The sequence below is a fragment of the Muntiacus reevesi genome, chromosome 13 (assembly GCF_963930625.1).
Source record: "Muntiacus reevesi chromosome 13, mMunRee1.1, whole genome shotgun sequence".
NCBI classification, from domain to species: Eukaryota; Metazoa; Chordata; class Mammalia; order Artiodactyla; family Cervidae; genus Muntiacus; species Muntiacus reevesi.
In genome coordinates, this window is record NC_089261.1 from 9,193,127 (window position 1) to 9,213,984 (window position 20,858).

The 20,858-nt window shown below is 44.8% G+C and overlaps 1 protein-coding gene across 2 annotated transcripts in view; it reads right to left on the reverse strand.

Moving 5' to 3' along the window:
• SART3 (spliceosome associated factor 3, U4/U6 recycling protein) overlaps window positions 1–20,858 on the reverse strand; it is a 39,371-nt gene that overhangs the window by 6,510 nt on the left and 12,003 nt on the right. The window contains exons 4-13 of one of the 2 annotated variants that reach the window (XM_065904292.1): window positions 19,938–20,122; window positions 18,595–18,646; window positions 17,195–17,319; window positions 10,204–10,359; window positions 9,373–9,511; window positions 8,786–8,893; window positions 8,018–8,095; window positions 7,615–7,673; window positions 6,598–6,707; window positions 460–572 (exon numbers count right to left, since the gene is read on the reverse strand). In XM_065904292.1, the coding sequence (XP_065760364.1) occupies window positions 460–572; window positions 6,598–6,707; window positions 7,615–7,673; window positions 8,018–8,095; window positions 8,786–8,893; window positions 9,373–9,511; window positions 10,204–10,359; window positions 17,195–17,319; window positions 18,595–18,646; window positions 19,938–20,122 (1,125 nt within the window). Of the gene's footprint in view, window positions 1–459; window positions 573–6,597; window positions 6,708–7,614; window positions 7,674–8,017; window positions 8,096–8,785; window positions 8,894–9,372; window positions 9,512–10,203; window positions 10,360–17,194; window positions 17,320–18,594; window positions 18,701–19,937; window positions 20,123–20,858 lie in introns of both variants that reach the window. The other variant, XM_065904291.1, reaches the window with a different exon arrangement.

Sequence of the window (20,858 nt, forward strand, 5' to 3'; positions counted from 1 at the left end):
AATCCAGACTAATGCCCATGGAAACTGTATATGGAGGCTCTGAAATTCACCAGAGGCACACGTGATCAGAGGGCAGTCTCGCCATGGGTCTCACCGCGCTGTGCTGGAACACAGGCTCTGCTGATCCAAGGGAGCCCTTGGCAACGTCCGGAGACGGTTCTGCTGCTCAGGACCGGGGGTGGGAAGAGCATTCCTGGTACCCAGCAGAAAGAGAGGGTCCAGGGAAGCTGCACGTGACAGCATCCCCCCGTCCCCCGGGAGGCCTGTGCTAAAGCCTCGTCATGGGTCCCTTTGCACCTGGAGCCTAAGAAGGGCGGCGGGATTCCCCTCTCACTGCCGAGCACTGCGTGATGGTCTCATCGCAGAGGCCCCTGGAGGGGTGGACCCGAAACGCCTACAGCCCTGCGGCCACACTGGTCTAGCGACAAGCCCCCGCCCAAGGCCGCGCCAAGCCCACACCTTCCGTCCTCTCCATGGTGAGCAGCACCTCGCAGACGTGCTCCGGGTAGTCGCTGGTGCACTGGACGGCCCGGTGCAGAGCCTTCCTGCAGTGCTGCGCGTCACCGTGGGCCCTACGGCGGAAAACACACAGTGGGGCCACAGGGGCCAGCGGGAGACACGGCGGGGGACCCCACACAGCCAACGCCAGGCAGCAAAGCCCAGTGTCAGCTTCAGCTCCGAGGAGACACCACACTCTGTGCCAATAGTTTTAATGCTTCCTCCTTGTCCCAGAAAGCTCCCTAGTCAAAACTGAAGGCTTTCTTCTAAACCACTCTTCCCCTCAGCAAGTCAGTGCTGGTGGAAGAGGCACCTGGGGACAGCGGTCCACAGCCAGGCCTTCTGCCTTTGCGTGTGCAAGGTGTGTGGAAGGACCCAAGAGCTGGGGTGACAGGGTAGTCTCCAGAGATTCTAGGATGCCACCCCCCCTGAGGGGAAAGCCAACACAGCGACTGCCAGGCTTTGTGCCCAGGGTCACAAAAATCTTCCCACACTGACATGAAATGAGATACTGCTCAACACAACAGTTACAAAACAGCATTCTGTTCATCCCAGCAGTTGTAAGACACTATGTTCTCCTTTCTGTTTAAAAAGTTTTTATAAACATTGCAAATACACATTAGGACACTAAGAAAAAATCTAGGGCAACGCTTCTCAAAGCATGATCCATGGACACCTAAGGGTCTCCAAGACCCTTTCAGGAGGTCTGCAAAGTCAAAACTACTTTCATTTATATACCGACATACTTACTGGACTTTTTCACTGTGCTGACATTTGGACTGAGGATGCCAAAGCTACAGTGGCCCTTGGCACAAATCAAGACAGTGCACATCTTGGTAATATTCTGGGTGACAAATGGAATGCACACATTAAGCACCTCTTCATACCCAAGTACAGTGGTTGGAGCAAAGGAATAACAGATTACTGTCTTAGCTGCAAGCTGGGCTACTTCCCTTTTTTCCATGAAACATCATTTTCACTTGAGAGAACAGCTGAGTGACAAAAACTACAGTCACTCAGACGTGTGTATTTGGCAGACATTTTCAAAAATTAATTAAGTGAGGCTGTCACTTTCAGGAAAACCACTTAAGAGCTTTTGTTGACTGATAAAACTGGGGCTTTCAAGTGAAAATCAGAACTTGAAAAACCTGTATCTGCCATTATGAGTCTGACAGCCTCCTACTTTATACCTTTCTGTGAAGATCAGTGCAGATATGAATAAATGGGATAATGAGATGCATCAATATTTAGAAGAGCTACAGTACTTGATGGGTCAGCATTTTCCTCACACATAACGCATGTCATGGAATCCTGTGTGGGTAAAAAGCTCTGCTCAGTGCAAGACAGAACACTGGATATTAACATAACAGTCTCATATTCTCCAATGAAAATGTCACGACAGAGAGGGTACAGAACCAGACAGGAGAATCCAGCTGTCTGCTACTGAGCCAGATTAGAGAAATTTGTAAAAAGTGTAAAACCAGGCCACTTTCTCACTATGTTACTTTCGAGTCTGGAAAGCAGTCATTTCTTATAAAAATATGTTATTTCTGTTCAATGTCTTCACAGCGAATTTTAAATGAATAAAAATGTTTTTTTTTTAAATTTTTCAGTTTCATTTTCTAATACGGTAAATGTTAATAAAAATACCTCACATAAACAAAAGCTCTTGAGGTGGTCCTGAGACCAAAACATTTGAGAACCACTGATCTAGAGGAATACTCAATAAGCTTTAACTGTGGTCACCTCTGGGGAAGGATTTTAAGGAACTTTCTCACATTCTGTAAATGTTCTATTTTAACTTGAGCACATATTATTTTTTTAAATAAGGTGGGGGAGGCAAAATATTCAAAACAGAAAAAAAATATGTTTATTGACACATGATGCCCAAGATACCCCTCATGGATTACCCGCCTTCTCATGGCAAAGGGCTTGTGTAACTCAATGAAGCTACGAGCCATAATATGTAGGACCACCCAAGATGGACGGATCATAGTGGAGAGTTCTGACAAAACGTGATGCACTGGAGGAGGGAATGGCAAACCACCCCAGTATACCTGCCATGAGAAATCCATGAACTATACAAAAGGAAAAAAAGATATGACAAGGAAAGATGAGTCCCCCAAGTCTGAAGGTGTGCAACATGCTACTGGAGAAGAGTGGAGGACAGCTACTAACAGCTCCAGAAGGAATGAAGCGGGTGGACCAAAGTGGAGACAACGCTCAGTTGTGGATGTGTCCAGTGATGAAAGTAAAATCTGATGCTGTAAAGAACAATACTGCATGGGAACCTGGAAAGTTAGGTCCATGCACAAGGTAAATTGGACGTGGTCAAGCAGGAGATGGCTAGAGTCAACATCGACATCTTGAACTGAAATGGATGGAAACGAGTGAGTTTAACTCAGATGACCGTTGTAATCTACTACTGTGGGCAAGAACACATAGAAGAAATGGAGTAGCTCTCACAATCAAAGTGTCTGAAATGCCATACTTGGACACAACCTTAAAAACGACAGATCTCGGTTTGTTTCTAAGGCAAACCGTTCAACATCACAGCAATCCAAGTCTGTGTCTGAACCACCAATGCCGAGGAAGCTGAAGATGATCAGTTCTATGAAGACCTGGAAGACATCCTAGAACTAACACCAAAAAAAGATGACCTACTCATCATATGGGATTGGAATGCAAAAAGAAAGAAGTCAAGAGATACCGGGAGTAATAGGCAAGTTTGGCCTTGGAGTACAAAATGAAGCAGAGCAAAGGCTAACAGAAATCCACCAAGAAAACACATTGTTCATAGCAAACACCCTTTTTCAGCAACACAAGACATGACTTTACACATGGATATCACCAAATGGTCGATACTGAAATGAGACTGATTACATTCTTTGTAGCCAAAGATGTAAAAGCTGTACATAGTCAGCAAAGACAAGTCTTAGAACTGACTGTGACTCAGAGCATCAGGCTCCTCATAGAAAAATTGAGACTTAAACTAAAGAAAGTAGGGGAAACCACTAGGCCAGTAAGGTATGACTTAAATCAAATCCCCTATGAATCCCTTGAGCTCCCCTGATAGCTCAGCTGGTAAAGAATCCACCTGCAATGCCGGATACCTGGGTTCAATCCCTGGGTTGGAAAGATCCCCTGGAGAAGGGCATGGTAACCCACTCCAGTATTCTTGCCTGGAGAATCCCCATGGACAGAGGAGCCTGGTGGGCTACAGTCCAAGGGGGTCACAAAGAGTTGGACACGACTGAGCAATTAAACAATAAAACACAAATGAAAATACAGTGGAGGTGATGAATAGATTCAAGGAATTAGATCTAATAAACAGGCTGCCTTAAGAACTATGGACAAAGTTCCATAATACTGTACAGAGGCAGAGAATAAAACCATCCCAAAGAAAAAGAAATGCAAGAAGGCAAAGTGGTTGTCTGAGGAGGCTTTACAAGTAGCCGAGGAAAGAAGAGAAGTGAAAAGCAAGGGAGAAAGGGAAATGTACACCCAACTAAATGCAGAACTTCAGGGAATAGCAAGGAGAGACAAGAAGGTCTTCTTGAAAGAACAATGCAAAGAAAAAAAGGAAAGTAGAAAGGGTAAGACTAGAGATCTCTTCAATAAAATTCGAAATATCAAAAGACCATTTCATCCCAAGATGGGCACAATAAAGGACAGAAATGATAAAGACCTAATAGCAGAAGTGATGAAGAAGAGATGGGAAGAACACACAGAAGAACTGTACAAAAAAAGATCGTAGTGACCCAGATAACCACAACGGTACAGTCTCCCTCAGAGCCAGACATTCTGGAGTGTTAAAGTGGGCCCTGGGAAGCGCTGCTGTCAAGGAAGCTAGAGGACGTGATGGAATTCCACAAGAGCTATTTAGAATCCTAAGAGATGATTCTATTAGCTGCACTCAATATGTTAGCAAATTTGGAATACCCAGCAGTGGCCTCAGGACTGGAAAAGGTCAACCCTCATCCCAATTCCCAACAGGGCAAGTACTAAAGACTGTTCAAACCACAGGGACAATAGTACTCACTTCCCATGCCAGTAAGGTTACGCTCAAAGTCCTCCAAGCTAGGCTTCAGCATTATGTGAACTGAGAACTTTCAGATGTTTAAGCTGGGTTTAGAAAAAGCAGAGGAACCAGAGATCAAATTGTCAACACTGACTAGATCACAGAGAAAGCAAGGGGATTCCAGAAAAACATCTACCTCTGTTTCACTGATTATGCTAAAGCCTTTGACTTGTGGATCATAACAAACTATGGAAAGCTCTTAAAGAGATGGGAATACCAAACCATCTTACCTGTCTCCCGAGAAACCTGTATATAGGTCAAGAAGAAAACAGTTAGAATTGAGAACCCTGGTGGCTCAGAGGGTAAAGCATCTGTCTGCAATGCAGGAGACCTGGGTTCGATCCCTGGGTCGGGAAGATCCCCTGGAGAAGGAAATGGCAACCCACTCCAATATTCTTGCCTAGAGAATCCCATGGATGGAGGAATCTGGTAAGCTACAGTCCATGGGGTCGCAAAGAATCGGACACGACTGAGCAACTTCACTTTCCTTTCACTTTCATGGAACAACTGACTGACTGGTTCAGGATTGAGAAAGGAGTACAAGAGAGTTTACTATCACCCTGTTTATCTAATTTATACACAGAGCACATCATGAGAGATGCCAGGCCGGACTGAGTTACAAGCTGGAATCAAGATTGCTGGGAGAAATATCAACAACCTCAGATGCAGATGACACCATTCTAATGGCTGAAAGCGAAGAGGAAGAACTAAAGATCCTCTTGATAAGGATGAAGAAGGAGAGTGAAAAGGTCAGCTTGAAACTCAACTATTAAAAAAACTAAGGTCTTGGCATCTGGTCCCAACAATTCATGGCAAACGGGTGGGGGGGGGGGGTGCGGAAGGGAAGCAGTGACAGATTTCCTCTTCTTGGGCTCTAAAAAATCACTGCAGATGGTGACTACAGCCATCAAATTAGAAGCAACTGCTTCTTGGCAGGAAAGGTATGACAAACCTAGACTGTGTTACAAAGCAAACACATCATTTTGCTGACAAAATTAAAAATAGTCAAGACTATGGTCTTTTCATAATCATGTATGGATGTGAGAGCTGGACAATAAAGAAGACAGAGCACCGAAAAATTGATGCTTTTGAACTGTGGTGCTGGAGAAGACTCTTGAGAGTCCCTTGGAAAGCAAGGGAGATCAAACCAGTCAAACTTAAAACATGTCAACACTGAATCCTTTTTGGAAGGACTGATGCTGAAGCTGAAGCTCCAATACTTGGAATACCTGATGCAAACAGCTGATTCACTGGAAAAGCCCCTGATGCCGGTAAAGACTGAAAGCAGAAGGAGAAGGGGGCAACAGAGAATGAGATGGTTAGATGGCATCACCGATTCAATAGACATGAACTTGGACAAACTGCAGGAGATCGTGATGGATAGGGAAGCCTAGCATGCTACAGTCCATGGGGGTCTCGAAGAGTGGGACAACTGAACACTTGGCAACTGAACACAACCACCATCCAAGATATACTGAATTAAAAAGCTGATCATATTCTTTATATCTTCCCTCATGTTATAAATATCATTTAAAATAATTTTAGAGACTTAGAATATGTATACTGTAATTGCATCACCATTTCTTAAAAAATCTAAGCACAGGAAAGTCTCAAAGAACATACCCAAACCATTAGCTAACCATGGTTTTACGTGGGTCTGTCACTGCAGAAAATTTGGGGGTTTTTTCCTCTTTGTTTTTCAGTATTCTTAACTATTATAGACAAACCAAACATAAAAAAAGAACACAGCTCCCAAGAAGTCAAATAAAATATTCATGTCCCAAAATCAAAACAAGCCAAAATAAGTGGCAAGTAACACATGGCCGTAAGAAGAGCCAGGCACAGACTATCACGTGTGGTTCTCTAGGGCCCCGCCCAATAAGCCCAGGCACTAGACAGGACCATAAAGTGAGCAGCGCCCCGTGAGCAGCAGTCTGAGCTGTACAGGCGGGGCTGGGGCACCAGCGCTGAGGCTGGTCACACCTGTCGAGCGCCTCCCCTCACCCCGGGCCCGTTACCTCTCCAGGTTGTAATACTCGAGCCACATGTTGGCAAACTTGGCGTTCCCTCTGGTCATGATGCTGTCCCAGAGCTCCCGCGCTTTCTGCATGTTGTTGCAGAGTCGAGCCTGAAGGCATGACCAGACCGAGTTAGGAGAGGACTCGGGCCTGACGGTGTCAACACCCGTGACAAAACATACTTCAGACACCATGCCGAAAACCTCCCACCCCAGAACTATCCGTGCTACTCAGCTCCTCAGACCCTGCCAGGCGCCACCCGCCCCCCCCGCCCCATGCAAACAGCCCGGCCCAAGCACCTCGGCCTTTCTGCAGCGTCAAGCCTCAGGCTGCCTGCCCACGTTCACCTCGAGAGCCACACAGGCGAGCACGGAGGCACTGAGGACAGTGATGGCCAGGCATCTGTTTTTATTTTTATCAAGCCTTAACTTGAAGTGTGTCATCCGAAGGCCAAGGCAGGGACGGGCCACCAGGAGCCAACGCTGCCCTCAGCCTCTGCACCTCAGCTGCTGCATCCTTAACATGGTTGCAGCACAACCATCCCATCCACCCACACCCTGACACTGGACTCCCCTCAGAGAAGGGAACACAGGAGCAGGGTCCACGATCCAGCAATAATATCCAACTCATCATATCCACTAACCATCTGTGACATCGTCTGTCTTCCACATTAGTTTCAAGGCTTTCTAGCACAGGGACAGAGTCTATCTCATCCGCAGCCCACAGTGGAAGGCCTGGCAAACTGCTCATGCCTAAAACACACTCATCACTGGGGCCCGGGGCGGCAGAGAAGGAACACACGAGCGAGCACCCGGCATGCAGACAACTGCTGCGCAACGTGGCTGGGAGCTCAGATGCCCCCAGATACCAACAAACACGCAGCGAGTGAGGTAAACAACGCGGATCCCCGCAGAGCCTAGGTGGTCATCTGGAACCCCGACTCAGCTTCAGCCACGCTATCAGACAAAAGTCCCGCAAAGGTGGGTGAAACTGACAGGCCTGTTAAAAAACATTTACCTCAATCCGAGCCCAGTTCTGCATGATCAGGCAGCTCGGATCTCCACTTTCATTGAAACCTTGAAGAAGAGCAGTAGACAAAATTAGAAAGTAACTGAGGGACTTCCCTGCTGGTCCAGTGGTTATGACTCCACCTTGCAACGCAGGGCACATGGGTTCGATCCCTGGTCGGAGAACTAAGATCCCACATGCTTCAGGGCATCTAAGCCCGAGGGCCACAACTAAGAGTCTGTTGTGGACTCCACACGTCAAGCAACACATGGTGTTGCAACTAAGGTCTGACACAGGCAAATGAATGAATATTAAAAGCAAAGAGATAGCAGAGAGGCAAACTGCCTTTGACTGAAAAGGCCCCAGGACCAGAAGAGGAAGCACAAGCAGGCGGGCAGGAGGGCACACTTACGCTCCTCCACCTCCTGCTTCAGGTACTCCAGGGCGCGGGCGAACGCGGACCGCAGCTCCTCCAGCTCTTTACTCGAGTCTGTGAGAAAGCGCAGAGCAGGTTCAACTCTTAGACACCACATACCACGTCTTCTAAGTTCTGTGCAATCCCACACTGACAACCCCGGGGCTCTCACTGGGGACACTGAATATAACACCGCCCGTTCCTGCCCTGATCACACACAGGAGGGGAGGCAGACCCAGGACAGAGCCCATCACGGACAGGCCATGGACAAAGGGGTCAGGGGGCCAGGTGGGGCCACAGCGGAGGGGTGCTCCCCAAGCCGGCAGAACAGCCAAAATCCACCTGCAGGCGTAAGCAAGCACCCGTGGGGCGGCGGGTAGGAGCACGGCGGTGCTCTGGTTGCTCTTTATTTATTTATTTTTTTGGGAGGGAGGAAGGCAGGGGATCCCATGGTGGTGGAGGTTCAACAACTTAGAGGGAACACAGCAGTCCCACATTAAGAACTATTCAGGACACACGGAAGGCAGAGAAGGGAGAAATGAGACTGAACAGGTTGGCGGGAGCCAGTGTGAAAGGTAAGGACCGCTACTCTCCCTCTAGGGTCCATGGCGGGGCTCACTACAGACTGAAACAGCTACAATTCCCACCAGCGGCCGGTCTACATCGCTTGCCCCATCGTGAGGTATTTGGGCCACTGCCTCATCCCACCAAAGGACACGCTAAGGAAGAGTTCAGCTCTGACAGGAAACACAGGAACTTTAGTACCTTGTTTGAAGTCGACCCTTCTCCTCAGGTAATCAAGGTATGCCTGCCAGATCTCCACATAGTCGGTGGCCTGAATGAAGCCCGCGCTGAGAGCTTTCTCAAAGGTCACTAGAGTTGAAGAAGAAGCCAGGACTTGTTATCAATTCAAAAAGAAGCTAATATAAAATTATCGAGATCATTATAAAAACCTCTTATAAAACACTATATGGCTAACAGTAATAATGGGATGCAACCAAGTGAAATGAGCTAGAGAAATATTCAAAAGAAGGGCTACCACAGCAGTGCACAAACTGCGTTCTTTCTAGAAAGGGCAAGCCCTACAGGGCGCCCTGCGTTAAGGTGCTCCAGGTCAACCAAGGGGGAGAGAGAGACGACGGCTCCAGAGACACCATGACCAGCAAAGCACTGAGAGGCTTTAAGAGGTCAAAACTACAACTGGTTTCTCTCTCCCTTAGAGCCCTTTTTGTCACTAACACCAAATATTCCAAAATGACCCCTGGGGAAGGCTGATTTAATGACTGTCACAGCCCAATGTTCCTGACTTGGGACAAAAAGCTTAGACATCTTCCCACAAAAACAATCCGCACCCGAAATCACTCGGTGTTCAACTCCATGTCTTTCCATGGCCAGGAGGTATCGACTCCACAGGGCAACCGTCCACGGGCAGTTTCTAACAGCGCGACTGTGTACAGACAAAACCAAATCCTTTACTTTCAGCTGCCGATCCTACGATAAAGAATGCCAGGGTCAGGAGAGAAATTTTCATTAAGACGTCACCATTCAAGAGACATTCTCAGCAAAGCCAACCAACAAAAAAATTTCCTTAAGATGACTGATGTCTTCAACAAAGAAATCGCCAGGGGTTTGAGGGGAGAAGAGAGAGGTAGAGGAAAACCTAGAGATCAAAGAGTTTTAAGAGACATCAGCCAATCCTAACATATGGACTTAGCCGAGATCCTGATTCAAACCTCGTATGCACGTGTACTGAAACGGTTACCGTCAAAATGGGATCTCTGGATTTGCTTCAGAATAACAGGGAAGGGGGGAATAGGTAAGGAAACAGATAAAACTAGTTAAGATTATAGATCAAACTAGACTAGTGCCATTAGTTAAGTGTTGAAGCTGGGTGATGGGTACTTGTCATTTCATTTTACTAATCTCTCTACATTTATGTATTTAACTTTTCCATAATAACAAGTTAAAAGAAAAATCAATCTGTCATAAAGTCCTTGACAGTAAGACTATGCCAAATTTTTTTCACAGTTAGTGATCAGATTAAAATAAAACATGAGAAGACTTCCTTAGTGAATCAAGCAGAGAGGAGCAGCACACCGCCAACTCCTGGCACTCTTTCTGATTTTAAATAGAACCTAAATTGGTAAAAATAAAGTGAGATTAGAACAGGTAGGTTATCTTACTAGGTACTGACTGTAACGGATCCATAAGTCTGGAACAAGGCAGTTCTCAACCAGGGCGCGCTCAAAGATCAACTGAATGCGGGCGGGGTCGCCGATTTTCATCTCAAAATCGATGTACGCTTGATACTCGGCCAGCCTGGGCGCTTCGGCTTGCAGCTGGGGCAAAGGAGAACGGCAGTGAAGTCGCAAAGGGCTACACGACACCATCGGAGAGCACACAGTGTCCCTAGTGAGCCATGGCGAGAACGGCCACAGCAAGGTAAGGGTCCCGGTCCCCACTCTCAGAGCCTCTGCACCTTGGACCTACAAGTCTGACGGGCAGAATGAGTCCAAAGTGCCACCTCGTGGCAAGAGTTACAGAGGCTCCACAATTCCTTTTCTAAATCTATTCCTAGATCACAGAGAATTGAAACCACCCATCAACCAGGAACTGCATGAGAGAGAGACACCTGGCCAATGACCACTGCTAGCCATCTTCCGAAACAGATACCACTTTCTTGGCCTACTGAGTGGGGTGAATGCAACCACACCAGAGTGACTTGGGGCCCTGTGTCATTTCATATTTGTCATTCCAAGTATCAGCTCCTGCCAGAGTACAGGTACACGCAGGAGACAGAAGAGGCTATATATGATCAATGTGTACTGATCCAAAGACATTTTTAGACAAAATCCTCTTATTCACTTTATTCTCTCCTCAGCCACTCTCTGCTGATGGTCAAAACAAAACAACTGGCCAAGGATTTCATGAATGAGGCTTTGTGAAATATAGTGGTGGTGTGTTAGTCACTCACTTAGGTCCAACTCTTTGCAAACTCCATGGACTGTAGCCTACCAGGCTCCTCTGTCCATGGAATTCTCCAGGCAAGAATACTAAAATGGGTTGCCATTCCCTTCTCCTGGGGATCTTCCTGACCCAGGGATCAAACCCAGGTCTCCTGCACTGCAGGAAGATTCTTTACTATCTGAGCCACCAGAGAAGCCCCCGGTGAAATACAACTAAATACCAATCATTCCATGTGAAAAAGAGAGTGCTCATTCAGGCCAGCAAGAGAGCACACATGCTCTGCTCTTAGAAAGATGATGGAGAGGCTCAGTTCCTACTAGATAATGACAAAATCAGTCCCAGACACACTGTGCCAATGAAGACGGCAGAAAATACTAGATTAAATACTGAAGAAAAAAAAAATCTTACAAATCAACCAACTGGGAAAGAAACAAGAAAGACCACAAACAAAATCTAAATGAAGGTGGTTAAGCTAAGAGAAGGCTACGCTTTTGCCAGGTGAAGAGACAATATTAAGAATTTGATCTTTACAACAATCCCAGGAGGCAGTCATCATTTCAATCCCATCTGACAATTGAGGAAACCAAGTCACAGGAGTAAAGTCCTAGCCCAGAGCTAAAAGCTGTGTTCTCACTTACCAGCCCATTAAAGATACCAAAAACAGAGCCAAGAAATCCAACAAACCGTAAGCAGGATAAATACAAAGAAATCCACACACCTGGCCCTACTGTAACCAAACTGCCAGACATCAAACCAATCCAATGACATCCTGGGACTTGACTGGTGGTTCAGCAGTTAGGACACTGATCTTCAAATGCGGGGAAAGAGGGTTTGATCCCTGGTCAGGGAACCAGAATCCTACATGTGCAGCCAAAGAGAGAAATGAAACAAAAACAAACAAAAGACAATGACATCTTAAAACTGGCCAGAGAACAAACAAGAATTTCCTTTCAAGAAGCAAGAGTTAAGACAGTTGACTTCTCAGCAGCACAACAGAAGCCAGAAAGATGTATTTAACTGCTCAGAGAACAGAACTGTCAGCCTAGAATTCTATATCCTGAGAAATTAACTCTCAAGGAGAACAAAGACCTCTTAATAAAAACAGAAAATGTGTTACAAGCAAATATCCAAGCGCATGACACTAAAGGGTGGACTTGAAGCAAAGGAAAGGTGACTCCAAGTGAAAGATCTAGGATGTGGTAAGAGGAAGCAAAGAAAGTGGGAAATGTATGCAGTAAACGTAACCACACAGGTGCTGCAAAACGCAGCATTAACAGTGACTTGTGGGTCAACTAAAAGATAAGACACGAGAAAACAAAAGCATAAGTCTGAGGAGTGGTAAATGAAATCAAAAATATTCTAAGACCAAGAAAAGGGAGTAAAGGCCATTTATAAATAATACTGTGTGTGTATTATTGTCAACACAGAAAATTTCCCCAAATCTATACATTACCAGTATTAATAAGGATTGAACAAGTTTGATTAAAATATCACTAAAAAATTTCATTTTATATATCAGGAACAGACAGCTAGAACAGAAAATCTTTAAAAAGATATTGCTTACAACAGTATCAAAAACATTTAGAAATACATCTAAAAATGTGTTCAAGGCACTGGATAAATTTATAAGACCTCACAGAAAGATAAGACCTAAACAGCAGAGGCCTATACATTGTTCATGAAGTAACACCAAAAAAAGATGGCCTTTTCATCACAGGGGACTGGGATGCAAAAGAAGTCAAGACACCTGGAGTAACAGGCAAGTTTGGCCTTGAAGTACAAAATGAAGCAAGGCAAAGGTTAATAGAGTTTTGCCAAGAGAATGCACCAGTCATAGCAAACACTCTTCCAACAACACAAAAGATGATTCTACACATGAAATTCACCAGGTGGTCAATACCGAAATCAGACTCATAATATTCTTTGCAGCTAAAGATGGAGAAGCTCCATACAGTCAGCAAAAACAAGACCTGGAGGTGACTTTGGCTCAGACCATGAGCTCCTTATTGCCAAATTCAGACTTAAATTGAAGAAAGTAGGAAAAACCACTAGGTCATTCAGGTATAACCTAAATCAAACCTCTATCCACAAGAAGTGACAAATAGGTTCAAGGGATCAGATCTGATAGAGTGCCTGAAGAACTATGGACAGAGGTTCGTAAAATTGTACAGGAGGCAGTGATCAAAACCATCCCCAAGAAAAAGAAAGGCAAAATGGTTCTCTGAAGAGGTCTTACAAATAGCAGAAAAAAGAAGAGAAGCAAAAGGCAAAGGAGAAAAGGAAAGATAAATCCATCTGAATGCAGAGTTCCAAAGAACAGCAAGGAGAGAAGAAAGCCTTCCTAAGTGAACAATGCAAAGAAAGAGAGGAAAACAAAAGAAGGAAAAGACTAGAGATCTCTTCAAGAAAGTCAGATACCAAAGGAACATTTCATGCAAAGATGGGCACAATAAAAAACTGTATGGACCGGACAGAAGCAGATGATATTAAGAAGAGGTGGCAAGAACTGTACAAAAAGGTCTTAATGACCCAGATAACCACAATGGTATGATCACTCACCTAGAGCCAGATATCCTGGCGTGTGAAGTCAAGCAGGCCTCAGGAAGTATTACTACAAACAAACCTAGTGAAAGTGATGGAATTCCAGCTGAGCTACTTAAACTCCCAAAAGATGATGTTTAAGTGCTGCACTCAATACGCCCAACAAATCTGGAAAGCTCAGCAGTGGCCACAGGACTGGAAAAGGTCAGTTTTCATTTCAATCCCAAAGAAGAGCAATGCCAAAGAATGTTCAAACTACCACACAACTGTACTCATTTCACATGCTAGCAAGGTAATGCTAAAAATCCTTCAAGCGAGGCTTCAGTAGAACGTGAACCGTGAACTCCCAGATGTTCAAGCTGGATTTAGAAAAGGCAGAGGAGCCAGAGATCAAATTGCCAACATCTGCTGTATCATAGAAAAAACAAGAGAATTCCAGAAAAACATCTACTTCTGTTTCATTGACTATGCTAAAGCCTTTGAGTGTGTGAACCACAACAAACTGTGGAAAATTCTTCAAGAGATGGGAATATCAGACCACCTTACCTGCCTCCTGAGAAACCTGGATGGAGGTCAAGAAGCAACAGTCAGAACCAGACATAGAACAACAAACTGGTTCAAAATTGGGAAAGGAGTACGTCAAGGTTGTATATTGTCACCTTGTTTATTTAACATATATGCAGAGTACATCATGCCGAATGCTGGACTGGAGAAATCACAAGCTGAAGTCAAGACTGCCGGAAGAACTATCAGTTACCTCAGATATGCAGATAACACCACCCTAATGGCAGAAAGCCAAGAGGGACTAAAGAGCCTTAACGAAGGTGAAAAGGAGAGTGAAAAAGCTGGCTTAAAACTCAACTTTCAAAAAACTAAGATCATGGCATCCAGTCCCATCACTTCATGGCAAATAGATGGAGAAACAATGGAAACAGTGACAGACTTTATTTTCTTGGGCGCCAAAATCACTGCAAATGGTGACTACAGCCATGAAATTAAAAGACATTTGCCCCTTGAAAGAAAAGCTACAACAAACCTAGACAGCATACTAAAAAGCAGAGATCGTGCTCGCTTCGGCAGCACATATACTAAAAAGCAGAGATATCACTTTGCTGACAAAGGTCCTTATGGTCAAAGCTATGATTTTTCCAGTAGCTATATACAGATGTGAGAGTTTTACCAGAAAGAAGGCTGAGCACCAAAGAACTGACGCTTTCAAACTGTGGTGTTGGAGAACCCTTGGACAGCAAGGAGATCAAACCAGTCTATCCTAAAAGAAATCAACCTTGAATATTCAATGGAAGGACTGATGCTGAAGCTCCAATACTTTGGCCACCTGATGCGAAGAACTGACTCACTGGAAATAATCCTGATGCTGGGAAAGACTGAAGGCAGGAGGAGAAGCAGGCAACAGAGGATGAGATGGTTGGATGGCACCATCAACTCAATGGACATAAGTCTATGCAAACCCCAGGGGATAGTGAAGGACAGGGAAGCCTAGCATGCTGCAGTCCATGGGGTCACAAAGAGTCAGACATGACTAAGTGACTAAACAACAACATACCGTGTTCACTGATTGGAAGATTCAATATTTAAAAGATGCAAATTCTTCCCCAAATTGATCGACAGATTCAAAGCAATTCCGATCAAAAAATCAAAGGAATCCCCTGGCATTCCAATGGTTAGGACTCTACGCTCTCACTGCCAAGGGTCCGAGTTCCATCCGTGGTCAGGAAACTAAGATCCTACATGCCGCATAGTGTGGACAAATTAAAAAAAAAAAAAGTAACAATAATATTACTAAGTAGAACTTGAAAAACTGATCCTCATTCTTAACAGAAGCATTAACAGCTAAAGAAAGTCAAGGCCCTCTTGAAGAGGAACAGCATGAATGGGACTCATGCTACCGAAGATCAAAACTTAATTATAAAACCATCACATCATTACAACAGTGTAACATAAACCAGTGGGGTGGAACAAAGAGTCCAGAAATAGACCCACACAGAAATGGACACCTAATCCCTGAGAGGCATGGGGCAACATGAGTGAGGGGCGGGGAGAATTATCAAAGTCTGCACTGAGCAACTGTTTCTCTACATGAAAAACAAAGTTAGCCCCCGCCTCAGACCAGCCCAAAGATCCATTCCAGATGAAAGCTGAAAAACAAACAACAAAATTATAAATTTTCAGAAGAAAAACAGAGCTAAGTCGATTGATTACTGACCCCAGAGTACAGAGAGAATTCTTAAGCACAAATCCTAGGGAAAGAACGATAAATCCAATTACATTAAAATTAAGAACCGTTCCTTGGGCTTCCCTGGTGGCTCAGTGGTAAAGAATCCTCCTGCCAATGCAGGAGATGTGGGCTGGATCCCTGGTCCAGGAAGATCCCACAGGCCCAAGAGCAACTAAGCCTGTGCAACACTATGGAGCCTGCGCTCTAGAGCCCGAGAGCCACAACCACTAAGCCCATGTGCCCAAGAGCCCGCGCTCCACGACGAGAAGCCACCACACCACAACGGAAGGGCAGCCCCACTCCCCAAAACCAGAGAAAAGCCCACGCAGCAACAAAGACCCAGCACAGCCAAAAATAAGGAAAATTACTGAGGAAAAAAAAGAACTAGTCCTCAAAACATGCCACTGGGAAAAAAAATGGCAACGATAAGCCACCAACTGGGGAGGGAGAAACTGCAACACATGCAACCAGAAGCATGAATTGAGACCCAGGACACCCAGACACCAGTGAGAAAAAACCTGACAAACCAAAAGAAAAATGAGTCAAAGATCCTAACAGCTACTGCAAAGATTTTTTTTAAAAAAAGAAAAACCTGAGGTGTGAAAAGACACCAACTTCATTAGTAATGAAAGGGAAATGCAAATTAAAACTGTACTTTCAAATCCATGAGACTGGCTAAAAAGTATGTCAATATCCCAGCTGGCAGGGCAATGAGAATGTAAGATACTGCCGGCAGAAGCAGCGACTTACAGCCTGGAAACAGTTCAGCTCCGCCTCAGGACCCAGCACTTCCTTCCATTGTGATATACATGTACCTCAGCAATTCCTACGTATGTGCCTAAAGAAACTCTTTTTCACGTGTACCAAGAGGTACGTCTGAGAATCATCAGAACAATTCTCCTCCTCCTAGCAAAACACTGGATACAGCCCAACTATCTATACGGGATAGTTTACACACAGACAACTTTACAGTAGTGAACATGAATGGACTGTAACTAATCAACATGAGTAAAACTCAAAGACATTTTGAACAAAAGAAAATATACAGCCTGATTCCACTGTATGAAAGCTCAAAAACAAGCAAAACTAAACAATACATTAAGGATACATTCATAGGGTGTAAAACTATAAAGAAAAGCAAGGGGATGATGATCACAAAAGTCAGGAAAGTGATTACCTCTCGGGAGAGGGAGGAGGAAGCAATCAGAGAGGGGCACAGAGGAGACTTCTAAGGGACTGGCAATGCGCTATTTCTTAACCTGGGTGGTGGGTACATGGATGTTCACTTTATTATCAGGATGTAAACTGAATGTACACATTTATCCACTCTACACATTTCATGATAAACAAAGATACTATTTTACTTGCAACTGTCGATCTCGGGAAAAGCTGGGAGAGAGACATTCACTGTAAAAGGGGCCAACACTCACCAGGGCTTCCTCGTAGGGTTTGTATTTCTCCAGCTGCTGTAGTGCTCTGTTGTAGCTCTGAATCACCGACTCTGGAATGGGATCTTCGGACCATTCCTCATACTCTGCAAACGTTGCTTCCATGTCTGTTGAGAGATGGAGTCAGCCCTGTGGGCCTGGCCATTGGGTTTTATCAACTCAAACACAGAGTAAACTCTGAGACAGGTGCCCCGGGCCCCTCCCGCATCTGTGGCATGGGCTCTTACTGACTGAACCCTGGGCTCTTCTGCTGAGCCCTGAATTGGCCCCAGACTCTGTCTTGAAGCACCATCCTGGGCAGCCCTACCAGTTAATCCATCCCTCAGAGTAAATGAAACTAACAGCAAGGCTATAACCACACTTACCTACTGCTTCCTATGTTCTAATACTTCACATCCATTACCTCATTCAATCCTCACAATTCTGCAAAGGAGGGTCTACCATGATTCCCACGTTGCAGTTGAGGAAACACAAGCAGAAGGTAACATCACCTGGCCACAGTCAATGGCAGAGCGAGGCTCTGAACCCAGGCAGTCTTCTGCTCAAGTTCAGGCAGTCTTCTGCTCAAGTTCATGCTCACTCACCACGCTGCACTATCTCACACTGGTATGTGAGGTGAAATGTACAAGCCAGCTCCGCTCTGGCCTTTTCTGCTTGTCACCCAAGGGTTCACCTGGAGAGCCACTTTATAATTTGTCCAATCAAACCCAAATAAACCAGGAAGTAAAAACAGAAGTAAAGTCATTCAAGTAAAGTAAAGGGTTCAAGTAAAATCGCTCGGAGGTTCCGAGGGTGTGTGGTGCATAACCGCATCCAGGGAACACACAAGACGGTGGCCTTGAACTCCTCCCACGCTTGGGAAAGTCCTCCTAGTGCTTCTTGCATTCAAAAAAGGAGGTTTGGCTTGCCAAAGTATGTTCACACGAAAAAGAATCTTTCCCAACCCCCCAAAAATTCAGACAGAGCTACTCTAACCAACTGTGCTCATGAACCAAATCACCTCCACAGAAGTCCACATAAAATATCCACCCTGTAATAGAGATTTCTTCTGAAGAGAAATAGCTTATGACAGAACTCTTCTTCAATGAAGTTTCCCCAGAAAACACAGGGGGTCAGTTTCCCTAGTCCTTTCAGAGACCCTGTCTCTGCCCACCCCTGCACCATGTCTTAACATAGGAAAACTGGGAGTCCCGCCTCTGACCCTCACAACTCTCCTGAGCATTAACAATCCAAGATACATTTTTACCCAGGGCCTTGTCAACAGTGACACTGTCCAATGAGAAAACAAACGCCAGCCACGTTTGCCTCACGAGATGCTGGGAAAGGCCTAACCACGTGACATGCCCCAAAACGCTGACTGCTGACGGGGCAGCTTCTCTTACCGTAAAGTGGGATCGCCAGCTGCCGCCGGAAGAGACTGTGGACTTTCTCCAGCTGTGAATCAAAGGTTTGTTCCCAGTCAGAAGGGGAAAGGAAGCCAGCCATGGGCTAAAGAAGCAAACCCGTAGTAAATGACAAACTTTGGTTCTGCCTACTGCAAAAAATATTTCAGCACATTTTTAGCTCACACTAAAAAAAATTCATAGGCCCCCTCATACATGAAGTGTTATGCCAAATGTTGTAAGAGACTCAAATGTCAATGTTATCTCTACCAAGTGACGGTGATGGGGAAAGCAAGAAGGAATCTAAGAAATGGACCCCAATGACTATCATGAGATAGGACAGAGGCATCTCAAGTATCAAAGGCTCGTGGCTTGCTTCGGGCTGGTTTTTAGGGCTGTCTGCAGCTATCAAGGGAGGAAGTCAGGAAAGACTCCTGGAAGAGCTGGCATTGGGGACACGTCGGCAGGCTCTCCGGAACTAATGAGACAGAAACAGACTCCCGGATGAATGCAGAGCATGAATCAAAGCACAGAGGCAGAAACTGCAGGAGGACTGAGGAGAGCGTGGGACCAGAGTCCACATGGGGTCATGGCTGACATGCGTCAGCCAGAGGCTCTGCCCCGGGCCTCAGTGAGGGCGGGGGGCAGGCACCACCACACGTTCTTCAAGAGGGACTCAGTCCAGAAGGGCCTGGGCTCTTGTAATCATGATGATCTAAGTAATACAGGGCTCCACGGCGTACCAACAGTGTGGTCACACACGTAGTGGGAGAGACACTGGGAAGTGGACTCTAAAATTCTATAAATCAGAGTCTAGTCTAAAAAAATGCAATTATGATGAGGTCAAATCTCTCATATTACTATGGGACACGCTCTATATATACAGCATACAAGGATAACCAAGTCACCCATTCAAAATTATATATATATAATTTATATTTATATTAACATATTTGTATTTTACTAACATAAATTATATTTTTATATTACATTAGTAGATAACATATGTATATATTAACACAATCTATATTTATATATTATACTAATATAATTTGTATGTCATATTAATACATAATTTGGGGGGGTGACTTGGTTATCCTTGTACATTCACCTGGAATCATAACTAAAACAGCAGTATTTTTAAACACGACACAAAGCTTGTAGGGTCATCTGCTTTTAAGTCAAGGAAGACATTGCCACTATTCCACAAAGATACATGATTCTATTCACTTTACTGCCCACCCACTAAGGGATGGGCAAAGAGCGTCTTGTTAACTGTGTTCTCCCAAGGCCACCAGCGGACACTGGCGAGCGGCTGTGGAAGGCAGGCACTGGGCACTCACCCGGGCGGCTTCCACGATGGCGCTTTCAAACTCCCGGTATGCCTCCCAGATGGCAAGTCCCTTGGTCATGTGTAAGCCGACGGACGAGAGGGCCCTCTCAAACACAGAGCGGACTTTCTCGAGACCGCCTTTCTGACCAATCCCGCCGACTGAGTACTGGCCGTACTCTAGCCAAATGTTAGGACCTAAAAATGAGAAGTATATTCAGGATAGGAAATGCCCAAATGTCAAAACCTTTGTTCTGACACAAACAGAAGAAATGAGCCCACTGAGAAAGTGCTCATTCATGGAGAAAGAGAATAACATCACTGACAGGCATCCCAGGTTTCCTTTATCAACACTGCAGCCTGAGAAGAAAGTCTACCTGACATTCCTACAAAGTATCATCAGTGAGACCTGACTATGTAAACAGTACTTGCCAGGTGGTCATTTGTAATCTTATGATGGGTTATAAAGTTAATTTATTAAAATTGAAGGAACCCTTAACAGATTTCAATGAAAATAGTTAGAAATCTGAGTGAATTTTCAGAAAGACTGCAAAGTCTAGACTGTTCCAACTTTTAAATCTTGATTCATTTTTAAGCCGTCTGATTGAAATGAAAACAAAACAAAATTAAAAGTACCAATTCTGTTACCAAAGATTTTAAATCTCTAAAACACAACAGAGACCTGGCTGTCTCGTTTCTTCCGCTCTTTAATAAACTTTTTATATTCTCACTCCTACAGCTTTAAAACTAATGAATTAAACTCTTGATAAATGCATTGTTTTTTTACCAAACACATTTTGCCTATTAAGTCACTTTGCAGAGATCTGAAAATAATTTGATGCTTATACACTAATCTTGGAAAATAAAAATTCTAAAAAGATCAAGCTAACGTGAGAATTCCTGCATGTTTTCCTGAGGCTTGCTTTTTCAATGA